This window comes from Channa argus, chromosome 17, assembly GCF_033026475.1.
Source record: "Channa argus isolate prfri chromosome 17, Channa argus male v1.0, whole genome shotgun sequence".
Taxonomy (NCBI): domain Eukaryota; kingdom Metazoa; phylum Chordata; class Actinopteri; order Anabantiformes; family Channidae; genus Channa; species Channa argus.
Genome location: NC_090213.1, coordinates 809,980 through 828,619, shown reverse-complemented (window position 1 = coordinate 828,619; position 18,640 = coordinate 809,980). Strand labels below are relative to the sequence as shown.

Here is an 18,640-nt window from a genome sequence, read left to right as displayed (position 1 = left end):
AAACGTACATACTTACATACAGGTGCGCACGGAACATACATACATGAAGTGCACATAAAACATACATGAGTAGTGAGTATGTGAACATTAGCTGTTCTAGTGTTCTAACTGATCAGTGTATGCGTGTATGCATTCATGTATGATGGTTATAATACCTTTATTCAAACCTCTAAATAAGTATGCATGTGTATGTGAGTTATTTGTGGGGGAGCAGAACGTACTAATACTTAAAACAGATTCAGTGTTAATGTGCTTAGTTTATTAGAACTACTGAAAATTAACATCCATGATATTGCATAATCATTTTATTTCACTTAATGGATAAAATGTGAGTTCAAAAAGTGCAATCGAGGAACAATAACTTGCAGTTTAAACTTATTAGACTCCTTATTGATTCATATTATCTGACAAACAGGTTTACATGAGAGCGTTATTATTATTATTAGGGGAGGTTATTATTGCTGCAGCAGGCACTTTCAATAGAGCATTCAGATAATTTTGATATCCAACAGTGTGACATCTCCTTTCACTTCCACCTGGTTGATCCGACTTAGGTCCTGGACTCTGTGTTTGTAGACCAGCTGGTGGACCCCATTAAGAGCAATTTTAAAGTGCTGAGATTCACAGTAGATAATCATCTGCAAAGAAAACAACATTTTTAGTTCAGGAGGAAACAAAACCTCTGCACGATTATGTGGAGCTAGTGTAGTACCTCAAAGTATTGTCCTGCACTAAAGGGGAATGAGTCGAGCTTCGTCTCCTCTGGGCCCCAACAGTCAGACAGGAAGGAGTTTCTGATGAAGACCTGTTTCTTCAGTCGAGGGTTTAGATGAAGAGCAATATCATTGCTACCTGACATACGCAGGTTCACGCAGAAACTAAAACAACATAAATATGCATGTGTTTTTTAGAGAGAAAAAAAAATACAGATTTTACGTTCATGCTAAATCTTTACTATACAATTAAATTATTCATGTATAGTACAAAGTACAAGTATCTCAAATTTGTATTACATTGGATTGGAACTTAAATATACTAAGTTCATAATCTTCCAGCAATTCTTTACCAAATAAATTCTGTGAAATTAGTATTTTAAAAGAAACCTAGTTTAAGTCATATATACTTTATAACAAGTGAAAACCTAATGTTGTTTTCACAACCTATAACAGCAACAGGTTTTGTCCAAAAACATGTTTCATGACACTTGGTGTTATTCACATGTGGTTTACTTTTGTGCGTTTGGAGAGATTTCTCCTTTGATGGTGATGCTTCGTCCAGCGTTCAGTCCTTTAACTAGCTCACCGGTGAAAGGAATGCACTGTTAAAACAAGAAGTTGACTCAACACCGAACAACATGTGATGCTTATGTTTTATATCACTGTAAACATTAGTTTAAGGGTAAAAAAAAAAAAGTTATTTTAGTTTATTACAAATTTTAACATTTTTTAAACAATTAATTTATTTATTGATTGATAATAAAACTCACCAAGTTTCCAGACAAGGAGACTATTGGCTGGAAGATGAATTAACAAATTCAGTTTATATGGACGTATTACAACACTCAAGAAGTACAAAGATGAGAATTCAAACATTTATAAAGCAGTTACAAGGACGTTTGTACAGCAGCCTACACTTGTATATTAATATATACTTGTGATGTGATGTGAACTTCATTATACTTGCTAAAAAGCAGGGATAGTTGGAAAACAAGCAGGGCAGGGTTTGGAACGCTTGTTGACCATCCAGATTTGCGGTAAGCGTATTGCGTCACTTCCTGTTTCTGCACACTCTTGGGTTTCTACCGAAAGACTGTTTACTGATTAATTGTAGCTGTTATTTTTACTTAAATAAGTGATTTCTTCACACAAGAATTAATACTTAGTCGTAACATACGCTTGTATTGCAAAAGCACCTGCTTTTGCAAAACATAACCAGCTAAAGTTTACAAATTCCACATTTCACTTATATTAGCTTCGCTAGCTTAGCAGTTAAACATTAGCAATGGCTTCTCTGTCTCCCTCTGTCTCTCCTTCTCTCACTTGCTCGGTGTGACTCATGTTCAGTTTTTCCTCTGCCTCCTTTAGTGATAATGGTTTATGTAATAAGTGTAAGGTTTTTGCAGCTTTGGAGGCGAGGCTCACGGAATTGGAAGCACGGCTCCGCACCATGGAAAACAACTCAGCTAGTCAGGCCCCGGTAGCTGGTGCGGGCCGACCTAGCGTAGCCCCTGCTAGCTGTCCCCCGGCAGTTCCCGAGCAGCCGGGAAGCCAGTCCGGCTGGGTGACGGTTCGTAAGAGATCTAATGCTAAACAGACGCCCGAGGTTCACCACCAGTCGGTTCACGTTTCTAACCGATTTTCCCCACTCAGCGACACACCCGCTGAGAAACCAACTCTGGTAATTGGCAGCTCCATAGTCAGAAACGTGAAGTTAGAGACTCCAGCGGCCGTAGTCAAATGTCTTCCTGGGGCCAGAGCGGGCGACGTTGAATCATATTTGAAACTCCTGGCTAAGGATAAACGTAAATACAGTAATATTATTATTCACGTGGGAGTTAATGACGCCCGATTACGTAAATCGGAGGTCACTAAAATGAATGTTGAATCGGTGTGTAACTTTGCAAAAACAATGTAGGACTCCGTAATTTTCTCTGGCCCCCTGCCAAATCTGACCAGTGACGACATGTACACCCGCATGTCGTCATTCAACCGCTGGCTGTCTAGGTGGTGTCCAGCAAACGATGTGGGCTACATAGACAATTGGAAACGTTTTTGGGGAAAACCTAGGCTGATTAGGAGAGATGGCATCCATCCTACTTTAGATGGTGCAGCTTTCTTATCCAGAAATATTGCTGGTTTTATTAAACAACCAAAAGTATGACAATCCAGAGTTGAGCCTAGGATGCAGAGATCCAGTCCTACACGCCTCTCTGCAGTGTCCTTACAACCGTCACCCCCCCACAACTCCCACATACCTATAGAGACTGTGTCTGTTCCCCGACCTAAATTACATAAAGTAAATATGACAACAAGAGGAGTTAATCATAATAACCTAATAAAAGTTAAGACTACTCCTCTTACAGAACAAAACCCCAAAACTATTAAATGTGGATTATTAAATGTCAGATCTCTCTCTTCTAAATCTCTGTTAGTAAATGACTTAATAAGCGATCATCAATTCGATTTATTTTGTCTCACTGAAACTTGGTTGCAGCAGGAAGAATATGTCAGTCTAAATGAGTCAACCCCCCCAAGTCATATTAATTATCATGTTCCTAGAAGCACAGGCCGAGGTGGAGGAGTTGCAGCAATCTTCCATTGTAGCTTATCAATAAACCCTAGACCTAAACATAGTTATAACTCATTTGAGAGCCTTACTCTTAGCCTTTCACACCCAAACTGGAAAACTCAAAAACCGCTATTATTTGTTATCGTGTACCGTCCTCCAGTCCCTTATTCAGAGTTTTTGATTGAATTTTCTGATTTTCTAGCTGATTTAGTGCTTAGTACAGATAAAGTCATTATAGTTGGTGACTTTAACATTCATGTAGATGCTGACAGTAACTGCCTGAGCACTGCGTTTAATTCATTATTAGATTCAATTGGTTTTTCCCAAAATGTAAATAAACCCACTCACTGTTTTAGTCACACGTTAGACCTTGTCCTTACGTATGGAATTGAAGCGGATAATTTAACCATATTTCCTCACGACTCTCTTCTGTCTGACCATTTTTTAATAACATTTGAATTTACAATAACGGACTATATAGCAGTTAGGGAAAAATTCCACTATAGCAGATGCTTAGGTGAAAAAGCTGTCAACAAATTTAAAGAAATTATTCTTTCATCATTTGCTTCACCATATGTTAATACAATGGAAAGTAGTCTCCTTAATGTTACTCCTGCACAAGTAGATTATCTTGTTGACAATTCTGCAGCCTCACTACGTACAATACTCGATAGTGTTGCCCCTCTAAAAAAGAAGGCAGTAAATCAGCAGAGGCGATCTCCATGGTATAGTTCACAAACACGCAACTTAAAACAGGAAACACGAAAGTTAGAAAGGAAGTGGCGTTCCAGAAAGTTAGAAGAATCTCATTTAGCCTGGAAAAATAGTTTAAAAACGTACAAAAAAGCTCTCAGTGATGCCAGAACAGCATATTATTCATCATTAATAGAAGAAAACAAGAACAACCCCCGGTTTCTGTTCAGCACTGTAGCCAGGCTGACTAAGAGCCATAGTTCTGTTGAGCCTAGTTTTCCCTTAACTTTGAGCAGCAATGACTTCATGACCTTCTTTATGAATAAAATTGTAGCTATTAGAGAAAGTATGAATGCTGATGATACCCAGCTATATTTATCTATGGAACCAGATGAAAATAATCAGTTAATAAAGCTTCAAGCCTACAAGACATAAAGGCCTGGATGTCCCACAATTTTTTACTTTTAAACTCAGACAAAACTGAAGTCATAGTATTTGGGCCCAAAAATATCAGAGATATGATGTCCAACCATATTGTTACCCTAGATGGCATAAGTCTGGCCTCCAGTACTACTGCAAGGAACCTTGGAGTTATTTTTGATCAGGATCTGTCCTTTAAGTCACATATAAAACAAATCTCTAGAACAGCCTTCTTCCACCTACGGAACATTGCCAAAATTAGGAGCATACTGTCTCAAAGTGATGCCGAAAAACTGGTCCATGCATTTGTTACTTCTAGGTTGGACTACTGTAATTCCCTACTTTCAGGATGCCCCAGTAACTCCCTAAAGAGCCTGCAATTAATCCAAAATGCTGCAGCAAGAGTGCTGACTGGAACTAGCAAGAGAGATCATATTTCACCTTCACTAGCTTCTCTCCATTGGCTTCCCATTAAATTTAGAATAGAATTTAAAACCCTGCTTCTTACATATAAAGCTCTGAATGGTCAGGCTCCATCATATATAGAAGACCTCATAGCACCATATCATCCCAGTAGACCACTTCGCTCTCAGAATGCAGGCCTACTTGTGGTTCCCAGAATTTCCAAAAGTAGAATGGGAGGTAGAGCCTTTAGCTATCAAGCTCCTCTCTTGTGGAACCAGCTCCCAGTTCAGATTCGGGAAGCAGACACCCTCTCTACTTTTAAGTCTAAGCTTAAAACCTTCCTCTTTAATAAAGCATATAGTTAGTTATAGTTATGCTGCCATAGGCTTAGACTGCTGGGGGACCCACCCCCCAATGCACTGAGCTCCTTTCCTCCTCTTGACCATCTCTCCTCTCCTCTCACCCCGCAATTCTCACCACTGTATGTCATTAACTCTGTGTGTTCTCTCCCGTAGTTGTCTTTGTCCTCCTCTGTCCCCCTCTCTCTGTCACTTTCTGCAGGTGTCCCCCGGCTTTGAAGCTGTGTGTCTTCCAGCGTGCAGCTACTGGTCCTACCAATCTGCCCGATGTTTTGTTATTGCTTTTTGTTGCTCTGTTCTTTTCTCTCTCCCCTTTCCACTCACCCCAACCGGTCGAGGCAGATGGCCGTCCACCCTGAGCCTGGTTCTGCTGGAGGTTTCTTCCGTTAAAGGGAGTTTTTCCTCTCCACTGTTGCCTATGGCTTGCTCCAGGGGGAATTGTTGGGTTCTCTTTATATATATTTATAATCTTGACTTTATTCTGTAAAGTGCCCTGAGATGACTTTGTTGTGAATTGGCGCTATATAAATAAAGTTGAATTGAATTGAATTGAATTAAAAACCAGTTAGCATGTTTTCTAGTGCAAATGAAGCTGTTTTTAAATGTTCTTACTTTGGTCTCGGAGTGAGAGCTGCTCAGACTTGCTGCTGGAGAAACTGAGATCTTAAAACAACAAATAATCATCAAACTTCATCACAAGTTGCATCACATGAAGAAAAACTGAAGAAAAAAAAAAAGCTCACGGAGTTCGGGGGTAAGATGCCAATAGCTTCAACTTTGACCTTTCCAGATATGTTGAGTGTGTCAATGAGCTCCAGCTCAATTCTGTGTTTGTACTCCAACACATGAGCTCCATTTACTGCAACCTGGATGTCAATAAAGACATAAACAACGAGGTTTACTGTAATGTCTGAGCCAGTGTCTGAATCCTCTAACACTGTGTTCATGGTTCAGCTACAGCAAAAACATGACATCTTATTTTTTCACAAGCAACATTTTCACAAATATAAATGTTTTAGTTTAAACTTATATCTACACTGTAAAACTGCAAGACATTTAAGAAACTGCAAAGTGCAGTAAAGTAATGTCAGTTATGTTATTGGGATACAAACATCAGTCCTGCAACAGTTTGTCTCTCACCTTGAACTTGTCCTTCTGCACGAGGAGGATAAGTTCAAATGCCGCCCCCACGCTGAAGGGCATCTGATACAGGATCTCCTCTCGACCCCAGCGCTCCTCCTTCAATGTGTTGCACACGATACATGGGGACCTGCTAAACCTTGGGTTGAAGTGCAACGCCACATCGGCTCGTGGCTTCACGCTGCTGCCACGTGTGAGGTCTACCTGAAACCTGCGAGACAGAACAGGGGGAGACTGGGTTCACACATGATTGTCAGAAGTAGAGAAACATTGGCATCATTCCAGACAGACGTATGTCTCTAACACTGTCTTCATCTGATTGTCCAAGACAAACGGCGTCAAATCTGATGTTAAGACCACAAACTCACTAACACCTGTGCCGGATGTGTTCTGGTTACAGGTACACACGTGTGTTTTGCTCCAACATGGGGTTTGTTATTGCCAACCAATGACGAGCACAGAAGTCCAATAAGGCACCTGTCAGATTCAGATCTTGCAGGTCATTTCTTCTAATCACGCCCCTCCGAGTCCCCAGGCAGCACATACTCAGGGACTCCACCCAAGGTCTCCAAAGAGACCAGATACAATGCTATTTGTGCGTAAGCACAAGCAACAGCTGGAGCCTTCCCCTCCGAAACTTTCAGTCTCACAGAAACAACCCTCTTATTCCGTGACAGAAGTCCAACACAGCAGCACTCGGCCAGGAACTTGTGAGTATCCCCACACCAGCATGAAGCTTCTCACTCTAGGCAACTCCAGAAAAACAAAACCCAAAAAAAGAGTCAAACCACTCTCTAGGAGCCAGTGCTACATTTACATTTAGTCATTTAGCAGACGCTTTTATCCAAAGCGACTTACAAGTGAGATACAAGGCAGCAAAAATCTAAGTCGAGGAGAAAACATCAAAGCAAAGTCCTATCAGAAAAGTGTTCACAGTTCACGAGATGCAAGTATAACAAAGAGCAGAAAGGACGTTTTTGTGCATAGTGTGGAGGTAAGTCCGACTTTATCTAGTTATCATTGCTTAACCTCCCACACCAGCTCCAGCTCAACAGCTGGCTAATAAACAACAATCGATTGAAAACAACAAAAACAAAAATGAACACAGAAGCTTACAAAACCCCAGTGAAACAAAGAAGATCCTTACCGATACAAATCAACCACAAAGACTGCTCACCTGTCAGCATTAAATGGCACTGAGCCCTGAATAAGAACCATTTCCCCTGGCAGCAAACCACCCAGGATTGTCCCAGCGAATGGAATCACCTGAGGAGAAAAAACGGTGATATTCTGGAGACTGTCAGGTAAGTGGGACAAAATAAACATCTCATAGTATGTTACAAGCATGAAAGACAAATGGGAACATGGTGACAGAGAAGTTGAGACATAGTTTCTTTTGGTTTTTAGCTTCTCAAATGTGAATATTTCTTTCTATTTATCACCATCATCATGTGGGATACTAAATTTAATATTTTTGGGTAAATTAAGTTTGTGGGTAAAAAGAAAGAAAAAGTGGCTACTAGGAAATCTGTGGTCTTTTTACTCCACATCAATATCCGAGGGCTACTGATAATAGTTAATTACATAAACAGTTTAAGACATTTAATCACACACACACACACACACACACACACACACCTATGCGAGATATTGTAACTGTAAATGAGTCGCCATTTGTAATTTAATAAATTACTGGGCAATTTAATGTTAACGCAGTGCATCATACAACATTTATTTTGAATGTGAATTCTTTTAAAAACGCTAAATACTGTTGGGACACACTGCTCTTAAAACACTAGCAGCTCTCACTCTCATACGAACACACGTCACTGAGGCTCCGTCGAAACTACGCCTTCAGTCACAAATGCTGTTCAACTAAAATGATTTGGTGAATGAGCTGTAATCCGAATTCAACAATATTAGTACAGAACTTCAGCAATGTTATACAGCACAATTTCAGATTCAATATTTAGATTTTACACATCCGATACTGGGAATGTGAACCAACGCTAACATGCTAACTCGTCTTACCCCAAACAAACCCTTTAAAAAGTGCTAAATTGTGCATTAATACCGACTATTAAAATAACTCCTAGAAAATAATTGTCAAGCTAAAAGCCATGAAACGCTTACTGGATTTAAAAACGTCAGTCTCGGGCTTGAAACCGACATTCTGGTCCAGAAGAAACGGGACCACTGTGAGCTAATTCGGTTGTTTACTGCGTCGTTGAACGTCGGCTCAGCTGACGTTTAAAGGAGCAGACGAACCAGTTTCCAACCGAGACAAGAGTTTTCTCTGCACCAGTGCAACATATTGACTAACGCTTTTATTAAACAAAAACACTGCCGGTTACAAACATTAGCGTTAGTTTATTTATATTTTGTACCGTTTAAACACTTCTGCGCGGTTTGATGACGCAGCCGTCGGCTCCTCAAAAGATGTTTTTTTTATTTAGTTTTTTCTTCTTCATTGAAAATATCAGTAGTACAAACAGACATTTTAACAACAAATATTATTCCATAACACTACTAATAACATGACTGCTTCATTAGTATGTATACATTTTTATTTTTATAACAGTAATAACTATAAAAAAAAGGAAATTAAATTTGAATAACAAATTAAATATCTAATTAAATAAATAAACAACGTTGTAACGGGCGTTATTAATAATACGATTTAAGTTTCTGTGCGTTATTATTGTTGACATGGTTTAGATACGATGGAGAAATGAATTACATTGATATATTGTTAATGTTCTTTAGCTTTTGGGGGATTGGAAAAAGTTAAATATAAAGCAGACAGGTTAGTTTTAAGTGCACCATTATTATTCTGTCAGAAATGGGATCATATTTTTGCACAAAATCTTTAAATGCTAAAGTATTTCTTTGTATTTACTAAATGAACGATAGACCAGTTGCCATTCGACATCCAAGATTCATAAAAGAAGGATTTATGCTCTTTTTATGCTGTTGTTCCAAATAGGCTGATGATGTGACTTAAGTTGTTCTTGTAACTATATTTCCAATATAGTAAGAGACGTTTGTGGAATTGGGAAAGTTTTACAGGTAAAGATTTATCAACCTCCAAGTCACAGTGTAATAGGAACTTAATACCACCAAATACTCCACAGGGCCACTTGAACCAAATGCTTTCAGTATTCATAATTAAGGATTTTACACATTTTATTTTGATATAATTTATTTTCTTCACAACATTAAAGTCAATCACAAAGGTTTTACTATGTCAATTTTCCTATTGTAGTGGTGCTTATCTTTCCGGATAAAATTGTGATAAGATTGACTGATGGTTTTGATAAAACGTTCAGGTTGCCAGGCTACAGGATGAGTCAACTAGTCTGGAAATACTGCTATATGAAATATTGCTAAACAGCAATATTCTGCCAAATATTTAAATATCTCTTTGTAGATTATTCAATATAGTGGTTTTTCTTTATAACATTTTTAAAGTTAGCTTCCTGCCTAAGCTGTGGATCTTTTGTAATAAAACCCAAATATATAACTTTTTTTTTTTACAGGAATATTGAACATAGGTGATACATACTGTCTATGGATTTCTGAATCTGATCAGCATTTATTAAGAATAAACTAGTATCATCTGTCAACTGGCTTATGAGTATTAAGGAACCCTTGAAATTTAAATGAAGAATGTCTAATTTATTATTTTTTTAAGTATAGAGAGAGAAATTCAACTTGGACTCTGAGATCAACCTCTGCTACAGGTGCCAAAAGGGAGAGAGACTGAACTGTTTAGATCCCATGTAGTGACATTGTAGCATTGTTGTTTTGTCTTCTACTTTCTAATCTGTTAAAATAAGGGGAGTTCTGTTCTCCTTTGCCCTCGATCTTCTATACACACCTTGCTTTTTTTTTGTTGTTTTTTTTAAGATCAAGTTAATCCAGTTTAGATTGTAAACGTAAACCCAGAGTTGCTCCCTTCCAATGAATGAGTCATAGATGGAGTTTCTCTTTCAGATTGTCAAAAACGATAGTGATCCCATGAGTTTCCAGTTCTTTGATCAATAATTGATTAACCTCCATCCAGTCTATCAGAAATCAAAACTCTGACATGATGCCAATAGTGCCATCACAACTGGGCAATATCAACTCTTCATTTTCTCATATGAACATTTCATTTAATTCCAAAGTAAATTATTTATTAGTTGCCAAACGCAAACATTTATGCACTGTCACTTCTGAAGACTCATAGAACCACAATTATAAAAATGTCCTATGATGTATCTGCTTCATCCCTTCTTTTCTGTTAATTATTGGATTTGACAGGAATACGGAGCCAAGAAACTCAAATAAGCTCTGGTCGGTTAGTCGGTGCTGTTTACATTTACAGGTCATTTATGTATTATCCACATCTTATTTTTAATGAATGGTAACAAAATTCCTAAAACACAGAATCTCTCTAGACTCAGAAAGAACAAATCCTAAATTCCCTAAAATATAGATACATTGTAAATTAGAGTGAACCTTTAAATTTCATTTCTCAGCTATGTTTAAATCCAAGCTGCATCACAGGGGACATGTAAAAATATTGGAGGCATTTACTTTAAAGTACATTTGACTTTATTAGAAAACCTAAAATCTGTACAAATAAAATAAAAGAATAACACGTTAAATTTAAAAAAAAAAAAGCTACATTTACAATACATAATGCTTACTGTCTGACATTCCCATGCATTATTCCACCAGCTGAAGCAGTCATCATTCAGAGCCTGATTCAAACTAGGTCCGGTACAGTTCAGTCCCTTGCGAGAGTGAAAGTCTGCACATGGAGCCCAATTATAAGCTGCACTCAAACAATCCATGTCCTCATGGACTGAGCTTAGTTGAGGGTCCTCAGAAGTCTGCATCCAGCCTGAAGGTGTTGTTCGTGGGGCCCGACATGACGCCCATCCTCTGGTACTCACCCACTCGCTTCTCGAAGAAGTTGGTCTTTCCCTCCAGAGAGATGTTCTCCATGAAGTCAAAGGGGTTCTCAGCCCCGTAAATCTGCAGAGACAGGAGCCCGTAGGGGTCAGTTTGTTCGGGGCAATAAAAATATGGAACAACAAAGTGACTTTCAACCCAGACTTCTCAATGAGCTCTGCAGACCTTGGATAAAGCCGAATTTATTAAAATCAGATTTCAGTTTATTTAGGTCCTAGGAATTTTTAAGTCGTAACTTAAAGAGCTGCAACTAAAATTTAAGAGATTGCTATAATACTGTATCATTAACTAATCAACTACTTTTAATTGAAAATGAAAAAACTAAAAATGAATGACTGAAACAGTCCAACCAAAAACCATGGATGAATGCTGCTGAGGGTCTGTGATGCAGCTTTCCAGTCAGGGGACCAAGAGGCCTACTTAAATAGCAATAGCCAAACTTCAGAAAAGCATCAAGGAAGTGAAGCACTGCCACAGGAAGCACATCAAGGAGAATGTCAACAACTCAGACTGATGCATGTGGCAGGGCATGAGAACCATTACAGACTCTGCAGGAAACACCATCCCAACACACACTGCAAGCTCATCCCTCCGTGAGGAGTAGAACCACTTCTTTGGCAGGTTTGACCAGAGCCACGCAGAACTACATGTGGCAGTGACAGGGACATTCAGGAGAAGCACTGGTGCAGAACCCAACATCCAACCCACACAAGGCCACTAGAGCAGATCGAGTGCCAGGATGGGCCCTGAAACACTGCGCATGGAAGCTGACATCAGTAGTCACTGACGTGTACAACACCGTGCTGGAGCAGGCCATCATACCAGTGTGCGTCAAGCCAGCCACGATTTTTCCAACAACAAAAAAAATCAGACAGTGAATGACTACCCGCCAGTGGCTCTGACATCTGGGATAATAAAGTGTTTTGAATGATATATCCTGGCAAAAACTGCTCAACAGAGGATGAGGCATCACTGGTCTGACACATTTGTGCAGATCCTATCCTATACGTAGTGTTTTATGGCCAGTATGGTCCTCTGGCTGTACCACAGAAAACAGGAAGTCTTTCCAACAAATTATCAAGACTGCAGAGAGCATCGCTGGCTCCCAGCTCAGAGGACATCTTTAGAGCACATAAGTACTACAGTAATTAGAGTACATGAGGTACAGTCTGTTCAGACAGGCGTCTGTCTCGTGCTGCTGTGGTCTGTCAGTGAACCACTCGTCCTCTGATCAGAGTCTGCAGTAGCACTCAGCCCCCATCATCGGCTGAGGTCCGTACCCCTGCGCCTCTCATCATCACAGACAGGATCCTGGTTTAGTACATATACAGCACACAAACCTCAAACTTTGTCTAATTCCTACGGCTGAATTTCAAATTGATTTCCAAATAAAACAATTCGTAGTAGTCATAGTATAATGAGAAAGATTTGATCCAGTCACTGCTGGTCTCCAAAAGGAGGCTGCGTGATGTGGAAATCGACATATTAAAAGCAGGTTATTTTACAGTAACAGATGAAGCTGAATGAAGCGCTTTAATGTGAACGCAGATTTGGTTTGTTGGTCTGTGCAGAGCCGAGAGCTGTGGTCCTGTTGCAGTTTCGTTACCTTTGTGAAGCCGAGCTCCAGCATCAGTCTGTCAGCTACGAACTCAATGTACTGCTTCATCAGCTCACAGTTCATCCCGATCAGCTTCACAGGCAGAGCATCAGTCAGAAACTCCTGAACAACAAAGAGTCAAGCTTAGTAACAGAGGAGACATTCAGGAGCTGATCAGACACTGGAGGGACTGAGACCAGGAACCTGCTCGGACCCACCTGTTCGATTTCCACGGCTTTCTTGATGATGGCGGTGACGGTCTCTGATGACGGCTTGTTCACCAGATGTTTGAACATCAGACAGGCAAAGTCACAGTGCAGACCCTGAAACCAGTAAACCCAGTTAGACCACCTGGCACAGGTTTCTGCAGGTTCACTCAATTAAAATCCATATTTAAAAATGTTTTAGCTCCATACAAAGTGATATTAATTTCGAATTTACTCCGGTTAAAACGCTAAACTAGTCAAAAGAACGAAACACACTAAAATGAAATCGCAAGATCTCTGGTTTGGTCTGTTCTGTCACAGCCCAAAATTAAAAAGGGGGAGAGATCAAGTAAAAGCTTTTTAATTATCGCAGCTTTCATTACGAAGCATCTGTCACAACAAGACATTTAATCTCTGTTCAAAATCATTACATTTTTAAAAACAGCTGCAGATGAATTTCCTGTTAACGGACTGAATCACTGCTGCAGTGAACTGATATTCACCTCGTCTCTGCTGATCAGCTCATTGGAGAAGGTCAGGCCGGGCATCAGGCCCCTCTTCTTCAGCCAGAAAATGGACGCAAAGGAACCAGAGAAGAAGATTCCCTCCACAGCCGCAAACGCCACCACTCTCTCCCCTGGACGATCAACAGCAGATACAGATGATTAATACTGAACCTAAATCAATCAAAGCAACGTGTGCCATCACAGGGAGAAGGGTTTACCATAGGTGGCGCTCTTGTTGCCGATCCAGTTCAGCGCCCAGTCGGCCTTCTTCTTCACACAGGGCAGAGTTTCGATGGCGTTGAACAGGTATTCTCTGAGGGTCAGTAAACGCACCGTCAGTACACACCAGTATAAGTCACTAACAGCCCAGTATAACCAGTGTAAACAGTATAAGCGGTGTCACCTCTCTTTGGGATCTCTGATGTAGGTGTCGATGAGCAGGCTGTACATCTCTGAGTGGATGTTCTCCATGGCGATCTGGAAACCATAGAAACACCTGGCCTCTGTCACCTGCACTTCCTGTGTGAAGCGTTCCACCTGGTGGTCACACACAGAAACCACAGCCATTTTTGTCAAACCCCAAAAATATTCAGTTAAGCAAAAATTCAAAGCTTTGGAAAAAACCAAAACAAATTCCATGTTCCGTCCTCACCAGGTTCTCGTTGACGATTCCGTCACTGGCTGCGAAGAACGCCAACACGTGAGAGATGAAGTACCTCTCCTCGTCCTTCAGAGACTCCCAGTTCTGCAGGTCCTTAGACAGATCCACCTGAACAAACATCAGCCATCATCAAGCTACAGTCACACTACACCGAACTAACACCTCGTGTCTGCGAGTAGCAGACGTCATGTTTACCTCCTCTGCTGTCCAGAAAGAGGCCTCAGCCTTCTTGTACATCTGCCAAATGTCGTGGTACTTGATGGGGAAGATGACAAAGCGATGAGGGTTTTCCTTCAGCAGCGGTTCTTGTTCCTCAGTGTTGCTTCTCTTCTCCACCACTATGGGCTGAAAAAACACAAAGAAGCATCAACAAATAACCATCCCAGAACCTGAAGAACAAAACAAACCCTCATTAACACCCATAACTCGTGTCTGTACTGGCAGCACAGAGGTGCAGCTAATGTATCATCTCTAATTTGATGAGGAAAAAGTGTTTGACTTTAACATTTGCATGTATGTGCAGTTAAATTTGAGTAGGAACCAAAAAGAAATAAATGTGCACAATGCTATGATTAGATTTTGTCTAATGGGCAAAACCAGAACAAAACAATGTCATTAATGTGAAGACTGTTGTCCAAGTCCCTAAACTTAACTGCAAGAATCAACAGATTTATTCATTTTAGTGACACCTGGAAAAATAATCATCGTCCCAAAATTCCTTGACATTAATACTTTGAAAACAAACATAACTTGGTGATGCATTAGGTTATTTACAGTAACAGCTGATTGTCCACGTTGGCGCCAGAACCGGTATTTTTGGCGCCACGTGACCACAATAAAGCCCAAAGTCTCGATTATTTAACAGAGTATTGATGCAGATTATCCATCTGTTAATTTAGCTTCATTTTCTTTCAACATTCAGCAGATTTCCAGTCACTTACCGAAGCATCGAAGATTTTCCGCGCGGTTTTAGACGCCAAAATGCGGGTGTTGTTCAAACTCGGAGGCTGAAAAATCGACAAATACCAAACATAAGTCAAAAATGAAGTAGTTCAAACTGACTTTATACATTTAAGTCTTATGTTAAGAAGCTGGAACATGGATTAAAGCCGCGTATATCCGGTAGAACTGGTCAGGAAATGCCCGCCATGTTTCCCTTTCATCACCACAGTGATGGTTTTCTACAAACACTGAAAGACAAAAGAAGCGTCAGTATTTTCGTTCTTACCGTGTTTTCTTTGTCCAGCGACATGTTGCTGATCCGGCTGCTCAGTGTGGTTTCTTTCTTCACGGACAGGGGAGAGCGAGCTGAAATCATTTTGATTTCTTCAACGGTCAGACGGACGAGCAAATAAAATATAAATTAACTAAAGAAGCTAAAAACCAAAAGCACGAGAAACTCTAAACTACAAGCAGCTGACAGACGAAGAGCACAGACTGAAGCGGCTGCTATTGTCCGCTCGCCTTTTTATTGAAAATTTGGCGCTTCAACCGAACTGACCAATGGAATCGCTGTTCGTGCTGGCTCTTTAAACTGACGCAATGACGTGGCCAATCAGGCTGCTAGGTGCGTTCACGTGACACTTGAAAGTGTTGCGGGAAAATCAAGCGGCTGTTTTGTTACAAAACTGGTTTACGAAACGTAGATTTGTGACGAATATAAATGTATTATTCAAACTTTTGTAAAATATACATTTATCACTTAAATGCATTTAAATATGATTTTAAAGATAATACAGAGAAGATTAGAGTTTGCTAAAAGCAAATCTGAATCCCGAAATACAGATAAATAAATGCAAATACATTTTAACTATATTTCTCTCGCTCTAAATTAGCAATAAACACAAATTGGTCTGAATGTAAACAACTGCAACAATATGTTTTTACACCGGTTGATATTCCCTCACTTGCCACGCGTTTACATTGTTGATCTGTTCAATTCCCGCTGCCGCGCTTTTTCTTTACTGTTGGCAGCTGGCAGCGTTGACAAAGTAATCACTTTGCGCCATGAATCATCTTGCACACATTATTAGTCATAGTCATAGACTATATATCATAGGGTATATACTGTCGGGAATAAATACTGAACCTCAACGAGTTTAGCATTAAACACGTCACACACTGTGGAACAACAAAAGCACCCATCCCGGTCATTTGATGTTTCTCTGACAAAACACCGATTTAAAGACTCGTGTTGTTCTGACACTGATCAGCTTTATGTGGTGTATATTTTTACTTGGTTATGTTTCAGGTAGTGAAGAAAAATGTTGCCTTTAGTAAGGCGGAGTTGACTTGTTAGCAGTTGCCGGAATGGAGTGCGCGGATTGGCTGCTTTTGAACCACCTTTACAGGTGAGTGCCGCCATCTAGTGACAGGGATGAACGTGGGAGGTTTGACTCAAACAAAGTGGACACAAAGGTTTAAAGGAGTTGTAGTCAGTAGTGGCGAGTAATGACAGTAGTATAAATACTGTGTTTAAGAAGACATGAAATAGAAGTTGATGATTTTTCACAGTAATTAGTCAGAAATCAGGTTTGTAAAGCGGCTCTGTCTTTGAATCTGTTCATGAATTAAACCGAGACAACATTTCAGATTTTTGCAGAAATCTAATTTCTGAGACACATGTGGAAGAAATCTAGACCGGACGTGTACATTCAAGTTATCAACAGCATCAAGTTCCACACTTAAAATACTTTGTTGTCAGATTGGTGCCCTGTGAAAACACAGGCTGTCCGATGTTGTGACTGAAAACTAATATTTCCATTCATGATGTAGGGGAGTGAAAGTATAAACTGTAGTAAAATAAATTATTTTCAAAGTTTGTACTTGAGTAGCTTTTACCATTTACCGTGATAAACCATATAACAATATGTCATTTTACCAGCGTAAGCTTGAATGGGGTCTCAGTACCACCCTTCACCACACGATGTCTCTGCTCGCCCGGTGACTGAGCTCCACCAGACTCCACTGTTTTTTTCAATGATTTGGCTTCAGCTGAATGTCGGTCAGTAAGGCAAGTGGGCGGTTGCCTCCAGATCTAATCACGTGACACGTTCCGGCACAACGACGCCCTCTCCCATTGGTCACGCCCCCCCAGCGCTGGCTAGTGATTGGGTGATTGTTGTTACCGGGTGTTATGGGGAGAGAGAGAGCGGACGGAGCTACAGTTGTATAACAAGACACGTAGCGGAGCCGCTGTCGTCAAGCAGAACTTTGGTTTACCGGACAATTCATTGTGTTTCTATTGAGCCGAATGGAATTAACCTAATTTCTTTTAAGCACAGCAGAGACATCCGTGTTTCTATCTTTATGAAATTCACAGGGAAACCTAACTAACAGCTGCTAAACGCGAAAGATAATGTTTTTTTTTTACGGATTTTGGGAGGTTATGTAATACAAATCATAATCCGAAGTAAAATTTAATTTTAAAAAATAAAAAAATGTGTAGCTGTACTTAACATTTAGAAAGCAAAACTAAATCACAACACATGTTGTATAGGTCCCTGGTAACTGATAAATGTGTAGAGATATGGCATTATACTTATAAAACAAATGTAAATTGTATCTATTTAGTTCAAAACTTAGCTCTATTAATTATAAAGTATAAGGAAAATGTGATTACACATTTTCTATTTTTTTTTCAAAGAATATTGCTTTTAAAGTACTGGACGGTACAGTACAGTGGGGCCTCTCAAAAGGGTTACAGAACTGTAAAATAAGAGACAGCTGCTTCTTGATATGTTTATTTAAAGGTAACATACATGGTATTTTCTCAAGGAACGTACTAGTATATGGACCAATTATTTACTTATATCTTAATTTTAATGTGTAGATTTTTATTGTTTTTACAACTCTTCAGCAAAATGTAATTAAGCACATGAAAATAACAGGGTAGACATAAGAAGTTTGCCTTCCACCTATAGAGTACCTGTTCCGTCTATATATGTAGTTTGATAAAGATTTCCTTGGCTTTAAACTGTAATTGTATTTATTAATGTAAATAATTATCCTTTGCAATTCAAGATTGAAACAAAGACTCAATAGTAAAGACTTGTAATACAGTAGTTGTACTTTGAGGTACTATCACTACAAGACCGTCAGAAGGAAATAAGCTACAATGATATGTGGCCTTCTGTAAATGTTTTGTATCATGTTGACATATTTGAGGCTGTCTTTAGTCACGTCTTGTTAGTTTTATTACGTTATGGTAACTTGACTTAAGTAAACATTTGATTGCAAAACATGTAGAAGATACATTTTTGAATGATCTAACTCTTCTGGAACTCTGAACTGTAAATCTTTTGTGATGTAATGTTACGGAAATGATTTACTAAGGGTTATTAGAAATCTAGAAACCTGAATGAATCGTTTACCAACATTTAGACCTGACAATCCAAAAATGT

The 18,640-nt window shown here is 39.5% G+C and overlaps 2 protein-coding genes and 1 non-coding gene across 4 annotated transcripts; all 3 read right to left on the bottom strand.

The window, feature by feature from the left end:
* Positions 1-237: 237 nt before the first annotated feature.
* Positions 238-8,597, bottom strand: lgals8a (galectin 8a). Of its 2 annotated transcripts, XM_067482883.1 has the most exons (9): positions 8,439-8,597; positions 7,483-7,571; positions 6,306-6,516; positions 5,909-6,031; positions 5,778-5,828; positions 1,487-1,513; positions 1,230-1,318; positions 713-878; positions 238-638 (listed from the first exon to the last, which is right to left on the bottom strand). In XM_067482883.1, the coding sequence occupies exons 1-9, from the start codon at positions 8,475-8,477 to the stop codon at positions 489-491; spliced, it is 945 nt and encodes a 314-aa protein (XP_067338984.1). In that variant the 5' UTR covers positions 8,478-8,597; the 3' UTR covers positions 238-488. The 2 variants fall into 2 exon arrangements, with proteins under 2 accessions (XP_067338984.1, XP_067338985.1); XM_067482884.1 differs by lacking the exon at positions 5,778-5,828.
* A 2,366-nt stretch (positions 8,598-10,963) lies between these two features.
* Positions 10,964-15,823, bottom strand: LOC137102830 (ribonucleoside-diphosphate reductase subunit M2-like). The gene is made up of 10 exons (XM_067482728.1): positions 15,466-15,823; positions 15,179-15,244; positions 14,433-14,582; positions 14,229-14,345; positions 13,980-14,113; positions 13,795-13,889; positions 13,574-13,707; positions 13,083-13,187; positions 12,874-12,987; positions 10,964-11,330 (listed from the first exon to the last, which is right to left on the bottom strand). The coding sequence occupies exons 1-10, from the start codon at positions 15,553-15,555 to the stop codon at positions 11,178-11,180; spliced, it is 1,158 nt and encodes a 385-aa protein (XP_067338829.1). The 5' UTR covers positions 15,556-15,823; the 3' UTR covers positions 10,964-11,177.
* LOC137103108 (small nucleolar RNA SNORD94) lies at positions 12,436-12,571 on the bottom strand. The gene has a single exon (XR_010911368.1). It is a non-coding gene; the product is annotated as a small nucleolar RNA SNORD94 (small nucleolar RNA).
* Positions 15,824-18,640: the final 2,817 nt, after the last annotated feature.

Coding starts and splice junctions, on each gene's coding strand:
- lgals8a (XM_067482883.1), bottom strand. CDS start 8,477: ATGTCGGTTTCAAGCCCGAGACTGACGTTTTTAAATCCA. Junction 7,572..8,438: donor GACTGACGTTTTTAAATCCA/GTAAGCGTTTCA, acceptor TTTTCTCCTCAG/GTGATTCCATTCGCTGGGAC. Junction 639..712: donor GTGCAGGACAATACTTTGAG/GTACTACACTAG, acceptor TTTTCTTTGCAG/ATGATTATCTACTGTGAATC.
- LOC137102830 (XM_067482728.1), bottom strand. CDS start 15,555: ATGATTTCAGCTCGCTCTCCCCTGTCCGTGAAGAAAGAAACCACACTG. Junction 14,346..14,432: donor CTTTCTGGACAGCAGAGGAG/GTAAACATGACG, acceptor ATGTTTGTTCAG/GTGGATCTGTCTAAGGACCT. Junction 13,188..13,573: donor AGCTGATCAGCAGAGACGAG/GTGAATATCAGT, acceptor TACTGGTTTCAG/GGTCTGCACTGTGACTTTGC.